The sequence below is a fragment of the Phalaenopsis equestris genome, unplaced genomic scaffold, assembly GCF_001263595.1.
Source record: "Phalaenopsis equestris unplaced genomic scaffold, ASM126359v1 Scaffold000414, whole genome shotgun sequence".
In the NCBI taxonomy this organism is placed as follows: domain Eukaryota; kingdom Viridiplantae; phylum Streptophyta; class Magnoliopsida; order Asparagales; family Orchidaceae; genus Phalaenopsis; species Phalaenopsis equestris.
In genome coordinates this window covers 660,169-668,917 of record NW_018164855.1, presented here as the reverse complement: position 1 = coordinate 668,917, position 8,749 = coordinate 660,169, and the positions used below count along the sequence as shown (strand labels likewise).

At 35.8% G+C, this 8,749-nt stretch overlaps 1 protein-coding gene across 1 annotated transcript; it reads right to left on the bottom strand.

Moving 5' to 3' along the window:
- Nucleotides 1-2,807: 2,807 nt before the first annotated feature.
- On the bottom strand, nucleotides 2,808-8,104 carry LOC110027130 (putative amidase C869.01). The gene is given in 4 exon segments (XM_020728429.1): nucleotides 2,808-3,034; nucleotides 3,036-3,200; nucleotides 5,801-5,999; nucleotides 7,121-8,104. Coding segments are annotated over 4 exon segments (1,551 nt in total). The 5' UTR covers nucleotides 8,101-8,104; the 3' UTR covers nucleotides 2,808-2,827.
- Nucleotides 8,105-8,749: the final 645 nt, after the last annotated feature.

Below are 8,749 nucleotides of genomic sequence, written 5' to 3'. Positions count from 1 at the left end.
TATATATATATATAGATAGATAGATAGCAATTTATTTTTATTGCTCTAGAGCAGGCTTTCTGTGTAAAAGAGCTTTAGTTTAACCTTGTTGATTATTTGTATGTGTGCGGTTCGTTCGAAGTTAAGTAGTACTTGAAATGACTCATGAATAGTATGCTCGTGTTCGGTTTGATTTAAATTCATTTATTTATTTATGCTCATATTTGGCTCGCTCGCTTAACCAATTAATTGGGAAAAATTGTTGCATCAGGATGCTTGACGACACATCAGGTGTCAAATTAAAATTGATTACGTGTTATGATGAGTTTCACATTTTTAAAAAAATAACCAATCAGTGTATTTCGTGAGGGTTCATATTTTGATGTGGCCAATTTTAATTGGACACATGATGCAGATTTGTGTCAGGATGCAATAATTTCTCATTAATTGAGGGATACTTCCATATGTTGAAGGATGAGCTTTTTTGAGAGCTCTATGTTATATAAAATAAGTCTTCAATGCATATAAAACTATATACATTTACTATGATAAAATATAATGTGGTATTGTTATGTAATTAAATCTAATTAAAAAATATATATATAAAATATGTGCAAAAGATTAAGCGTTTGTTTTGGTGACTTGTAAATTCTTAAAATGTTAAGGTGTGAATTAAAAACATATATTTTCCTCAAAAAAGTTACATAGCAGCTTTTTTATAACCATCATAATTTAACAAATAAGATTGAAAAGGATAATTTTTGTCCCTGAAATTTCTAGTAACAAATAATAAAACAGTTCCCTAAATAGAATTATGAGTTTATTTGGGGCAGTTGTTGAAAAAAAATTTGATATTCAAAAAGTTATGGTGATGATTATTATAATATATATATATATTTTTTCTTGAAAATGAGAGATTGTAGTTAGAATGCTGTTACCACACCTAGCCAGAACTAGCGGCAAAACGACAGTTTTCAACAGCAGTTTTTTGAAAAAGCTGACAAAATATTGTTTGTCCAAACAGACAAAGCTGTGGTCTGATGGCAACAATAATAACAAGAAGTGAAATTTATATAGCTTGCACACAATTCTTTTGTATTTACAAATATAACCTTTTGATGCCTTAAATCTATGTCTGAAAATATATATTTCATTTTTAACAATTGCAAATAATATTATTTTTTATGTGATACTAAAGAGTATGAGCTTAAAAATGAAATACACTTTTTATCATTTCATGCATAAGGTGTCATGTGCATGGAAATTGAACTTTAGATTGGGTATATATATATATATATATATATATATATATATATATGCATGGTTATTGAGTGGTATATATGTAAATCTTTGTAATTAATGTAAATACTAAAATTGATGGACAATATTTGTGACAAGACTTATGATAGGGGAAAAATAAAAAAAGAATTGTTTTGGCATCCTTTAAAAAGGTTTACTACAAGGATTTTTTAGTGTAATGAATATTTATTTAATTAAATAATAATAATATAATATCTTGGATTTTGCAAACTAAATTATCAAAATTTCTCATTTTGTATAGCTATCAAACTTGTATTGCATGTGCAATTAAAGCCTAAGTTTTTAGGACTTCACAAAAGTATAATACATTGATTTTGCATTTTAAAATTTCAACATTCAAATGTAAAAAATATGGAACATTTACATGCATACCACCCAATTCCTATGTATTTACAAATTTAGCACCTAAATTTTTTGTTTTTATAGTATTTATATCGCCCAAATCTTTCATATCACGTAAAAAGTAACACCATATTTTACTTTTAAAAAATGAAATACACATTTTCATGCATAGATAATGCGGAATGTATGTAAAAATTAAAGTTTAGATGTTAGATATTGTTGAATCTAGATTTATCCGATCATGCCCAATGGATGCAATGTAGGGACTGACGATCGAGGGAGAGAAAGTGTAAGGGAGGGGGAGAAAGGAAGAAGAAGACTTGCCCTGTAGGGGTGAGGGGCGAATGAGGTCTTTTCAGAGCTCTTATACCTATTTTATCGCAGTGAATATTTGGTTACAAGAGAGTGGAACAAAAAACCTCTAAAACACGAAACGTTTCTTCTATTTATAGATGATAAGAGGACAAAATATAAAATTTAACAATTTCTATTGCTTTATAAAAAGAGTTGTATATGATATTCTACTCTTCTTATATGAACCATCAGATTGCCTCGAGATCCGTACAAACTATCTTTGGGTGTATAGATATGTAAATACATATGAATTAAGTGGTACGCCTCTAAATTTTCCTAAAAATATTCATTCCTAAATAGATATTCAATCATTAATTTATATGTGAAATTCGATAGCTAGAAGCCTAGAAGGCGATAGATTATGAAAACCCTTAGTGTTGAATCCTTTTGAGACACAGGACCTAGTATCCAATAGACATAGGGAGATGGGCTCTACTCAGACATCTTCGACAAATGAGCTATATTCTGCCACTGCGTGACAGGTGGGCTTAACTCATCCACCTTCGATTAGTGGGCACTTTTGCAGGTGGGCTCGACTCAACCACATTCGACAGGTGGGCTCTATTTATTTAGACACTTAAATAGGTGTGCTTGATTTAAATTAGCGAAAAATTTCATATACTCAAATTTGTGTATACCATATATATGTAAATATGAAAAAGCTTAGGTATGAATTGTGTAAATACATAAGAATTATGTACCATATCTATGTAAATTTCCCAAAAAAAAAAAAAAGAACCCTCATTTATTTATAGCACCAGCACATATTTATTTATTTATATCAAAATGATTAACAGCCTGACTTTCTTAATTCAGTATTATGATAGAACGACTAAGTTCTTTCAAACGAAGCCTGTAATTGAGGAGGTCTTCGAACTTTGGTAGCTTGTTCGAAGCCATAAGCAATCTCGATCAGTCTTGGCTCCGACCCCCTCAGCGCTCCAAATCCAATGCCGAAAGGCACATTGTCGTCGTCGTAACCGGCCGGCACGCTGATTGCCGGATAGCCGCCGATGGCGAGAATCGGCGCCGCCGGCGCGGTCGGGAAATGCTATCGCATCCAACTTCTTCTCCTTCATCACCTTCTCCAATCCATTCTTAGAAAGCTCCGCAAGATTTTTAATGGCCGCCCTCTCGGCCGGACCCAACCCGGTCGTGCTCTCCGCCGCCAAGAATATCGCCTGCCCATACTCCGGCAACCTCTCCTGCATCCACGTGTCCATGCAATTCATCTCATTAACGTGCATGCCATATACATGAAAAGTTTATTTTAATTTTTAAAGAGGGGCTCATTTTATAAATAGAAAAAAGTGCGAGTCTATATATGTAAATGAATTGTCCTTGAATACAAAATTTATGTTGTAAGAGTGTCATAAATTAGTATTCTTTGCTTTCCTTAATTATAATTAAATTGCATTGCCTGTATTCTTTTCTAAGAGCGAATATTACGTGTCTCACGAAGGAGAAAATATTACATGTGGCGGACCGGACATCTGGATCATAGTACGAATGCATTCATGCTGTCGTGTAATGCACGCTGCCCATTCTGACCGTTGTCTGGACGTGCAGTTGCAGTATGTAATGTTTACTACGTAGCCACTAGTGATGCCACATCACCGCAAGTGAACCACACGTCTGGACGAATCGTGTATGGAACAACTACCCATCCGGACTGTCGTCCAGACATGCGGTCACAGTATGTAATATTTACTATGTGGTCTGATACCACGCCACCGCAAGTGGACAATATTGTCTGTCGTGCGGTCATGTTATCGTGTATCGCACGACTGCCCATCAGAAAGAATCCAAATCAGTATCGTGATGCTTCCTGCCTAATATTTTTTCTTATGTGTACTGTATTCTTTTCTAAGAGCGAATATTACGTGTGTCTCACGAAGGAGAAAATATTACATGTGGCAGACCAGACATCTGGATCATAGTATGAATGCATTCATGCTGTCGTGTAATGCACGCTGCCCCATTCTGACCGTTGTCTGGACGTGCAGTTGCAGTATGTAATGTTTACTACGTAGCCACTAGTGATGCCACATCACCGCAAGTGAACCACACGTCTGGACGAATCGTGTATGGAACAACTACCCATCCGGATTGTCGTCCAGACATGCGGTCACAGTATGTAATATTTACTATGTGGTCTGATACCACGCCACCGCAAGTGGACAATATTGTCTGTCGTGCGGTCATGTTATCGTGTATCGCACGACTGCCCATCAGAAAGAATCCAAATCAGTATCGTGATGCTTCCTGCCTAATATTTTTTCTTATGTGTACTTTATTCAACTCTAATTACATTTCACAGTCTTTATACTCCTCCACTAATTATAATTAGAAAGAGTCCAAACCAGTATCGTGATGCTTCCTACCTAATATTTTTTCTTATGTGTACTTTATTCAACCCTAATTACATTTCACAGTCTTTATACTCCTCCACTAATTATAATTTAATAGCATTTATTAATCTTTTGAAATGAACAAAAAAAGGACAAAATTTGCAATTATAAAATTCTTCTTAGAAGTTTATTTTTCTTTTCTTTCCTTAATTATAATTCGGTCGTATTTAATGACATATTGAAACGATAAAATAGGAATTTTTTTAATATTTTACAATTTTAATACTTTATTTTTGGCAAAATAAAATTTAAGAAAATATTAAATTAATTTTTCTCGTCTTCATTCATGATTAGCGTTCATTTTACAACAAAGGGTTTGTTTGAGGAGAATATATTCCGTCCGTCCGAATGGCCAACCACCGGACGCCACATCGTCATACAACTAATCGGCGGGGGTCGTGGCGGTCGGTGGTTAACCGTCTGGTTGGAATATTTTTTTCGTGTTTGGGATAGTGGTGCAGCGGGCATCATGTAATATCACACCATAATTTGTGGCATTTGGTAAAACTATGTTTTCATTTTTTTGATTTTTTAAATATTTTTAAAAATAAAAAATAAAAAGGATCCTAAAGTTTATTCATTTAATATTTATTTGTTTATATTGCTTAGGTCTAAATCTATAATATTTGATTCTATTAGCATTCCATATTGTTGCTAGTAAACTAAGACATCACTTCTATACGTCCTATTATTCTACTAGCAATCATCCATCATAACCATATTTTATATGCTTCTATAACACCAATTTTAAATATTTTATTACATACATTATAAAAATAAATAAATAAAATTATCATCAATTATATAATACAAATCTTATTTTGTTTGAGTTAATAAGGTTGATTGGAGCCGCAGAAGGTCCAAGTGATTGCGTTAAGAGGGTTATTTTATAGGAAATTTTATATATATACCCCACAATTCTTATGTATTTACATATCTAACTTTTTGATGTGATGTTAGTGATTTAAATGGTATGCATGTAAATATATATTTGTTTATATGTTAGATATGTAAATACATTAGATGTCAATTATGATTCATCTCATGTTTTAAATTTATTTTAAGAAAACATTCAACTTGAGTGTTCATTATTATAAGTACTTCATATTTACATATCCCATGCCCAAAACTTTATATTTACGCTTAAATCATCTTCGTGTCATAAACCTATGCATGATGTGTTGCATTTTACTTTTAAAATGATAGTGTGAACCGCACCATGCCGCCAGTGCGATTCACGACTCCGAATGACGGACGTAATATTTTCTCCCACGAACATAATATTGATCATCCTCTGTGGGGACTTTTTCCGTCTCAATTTAAAGAATCTAGAAACGATTTTGATACTTCTATAAACTCTGAATATAACTAGTGCTAATCTTGTATTTTGATACCTCGATCGGATGATTGTTGTTGAAAGCGATGACATCTGCGAGTGATCGAACGGGCGAGGTTATGAGGTCTCTAAGGTAAGCATTGAGGGCGAGTTTGAACTCGGCCAATAGTCCCACCACCTCACCGCTTTGAGTTGGATCTAATATTGTCTCCACGTTTGGTATTTCAATATTATCCACTAAAATGGCTCCTTTTCTCCTGTAAAAAAAAAATGAAAAATGCAAATAATTAATTTGAGTTAGAGGCAATTGAATTTATTATTTACTTTTAATATTGTTTATGCATTTGGATAAAATGAGAAATTTACATACATGCCATATCATTCTTATGTATTTATACTAGAAAATTCTAACATTTCATATTTATAATCATACCAACTTGGTGTCATATTTAGATTTTATAAAGTTAATAGTGGTGGTATTTTTAATGAGATTTACATGCTTGCCACTCAATTTTTATGTATTTACATATTTGATGTTCAATCTTGAAATTTACATGCATACCATAAAAAATCCTATGTATTTGTATTTAAGAAAAAATATAATATGCCATATTTATAGTGATATCATCTTGATATGATAAATCTATGCATGAGAATATATATTTAAACTTTAATGCATGGAAAAATATATTTCGACTTTATAAAGTTAATAGTGGTGGTATTTCTTATGTGATATGATATTAAAGATTTAGGGATCTAAATGCATACCACTCAAATACTATGCATTTGCATATCTAACCCTCAAAACTTTTGTATTCATAGATCGAGCATGCAAGCTTCAGCTCTACACACATGCACGCCTCTTTTCCTATGCATAAAAAGCTGTAATTTTTAATTTTTAAAAATAAAAATAATGATATTTTTGACGTTATAAATTTAATAATCAAAGTTTAGGTATAGATATGTAAATACGTAAGAATTGAGTGGTATGTATGTAAATGCCATGAGATTGGAGAAAATATTTGATGTGGTATTAGAGTGATTTTGAGATAAAATATCACCCTAAATTGGGAGAAAAATTTACGTACATAAGACGTACGTAACACCTCGTACGCCTGGGAGATTTTTCAAAGGGCATTGAAGGGTTATATCCACGTTATACCCCTGTAACCTCCATGTAACCTACCTGTATCTTCTAGCAAGTTCTGCGTTTCTGTTTTTATATATTTATAGGTTACAGATAATTTACAAGGAGTATAACGTGAATATGATTCTCCAATACTCTCTGAATAACTCTCTGACATACACAAGACATCTTATGTACACACAAATTTTTCTCCCAAATTGGAGGAAATATTGCATGGAAACATGGATATACTTTATAGTGAGAAAGTGAGATTCGAAAGTGGCATTCTCCACAGATTCCGGAGCATAATCGAAAAACCCCCGACGCAAAATCCCTATCCTCTTCCCCTTCAATCCCCCCGCATTCAAAAACCTCCGGTACCCTCCCGCCGGAATAAACTGCGCCGCCGCCGCCGTAGCCGCAGCATCAAACACATCAAACCCCACTATCACCTCCAAAACCGCCACCGCATCCTCCACCGTCCTCCCCATCACCCCCACCGTATCTTGCCTCTTCGAAATCGGCACCACCCCCGCCCTGCTCGTCAATCCCACCGTCGGCTTTATCCCCACCACCGAATTCCTCGCCGCCGGGCAGAGAATCGATCCGTCCGTCTCCGTTCCCAACCCCACCACCACCATATTCGCCGCCACCGCAATCGCCGGTCCGCTGCTCGATCCGCAGGGCCCGGCAGTTAGGTTATAGGGATTCACCCCCTGTCCCCCGCGCGGGCTCCATCCGTCGGGCGCATTGATTGATCGAAAATTGTCCCACTCGCTCAAGCTCGCCTTGCCGAGAATAACGGCGCCGGCGAGGCGGAGGCGTTGGACGACGGTGGCGTCGCGAGGGGGGGTGGAGCCGAGCAGGGCGAAAGAGCCGGCGGTGGTGTTGAGACGGTCGAGTGTGGCAATGTTATCTTTGAGGAGGATGGGGATGCCGTCAAGTGGGGAGAGGGGGGGCAGGCCGAGGTTGCGGCGGTAGTCGGAGGTTCCGGCGATGAAGAGGGCGTCGGGGTTGGTTTCGATGACGGCGTGGAGTTTAGGGTTTAGGGTGCGGATTTGGGAGAAATAGAAGCGAACGAGTTGTCGGGATGTTAGTTGGTTGGTAGAGAAGGCGGATTGGATTTGGGAGATTGTGGTTTCGTAGGGATTGAAGGAGATGGTTGTGGAGGAGAAGAAGGGGAGGAGGAGGAATAGATGGGGGAGGAGAGCAGAGTGGAGGGAAGTAGCCATTTGGGTGGAGTTTGGTAGTGTTGTTGCTTTCACAACATAGCTCGATTTATAGAAATTTGTAGGGGCGAAGTCGAAAAATTATGTCTTCCGGCGTAGAGATTTGCTCTAAGTTGAATGAATTAAAAGAAACTCTTTTTTTTTTGTGATCTGACCTGATAAGAGAGAGAGAGAGAGAAAAACTCATTTTTTTTGTGATCTGACCTGATAAGAGAGAGAGGATATTACTCCCGTATTATACAATGTTATTCAAGTGTTATTGTGTTGATATTAATGTGTTACTGTGTTATTATAACATTGTAAATATTCCTAGAACACAATAATATACGAATACAACCATAATAATACCTGAATAATGCAAAATAACACGGGGGGAATATTCTAATGTACTAAAACGAATTTTTTTTAAATTTTTTTTGTCACCTCCACGTGACGTGATTTCATTCGACTCCGAATGTATCTCTACACCTGGAGTCCTGACGTAATATTTGTCCGGCGAAATCAGACTTTTCAGGAGGAAAAATATTTACGTGCGTCATATATGCACGTAGAATTGCGTGTGTATGAAGATTATTTAGAGGGTATTGCAGTGTTATGTCGCTGTTATTGAGGTTAATAGCCTCAATGATCTCACGAATGATAGAAAAAAAAT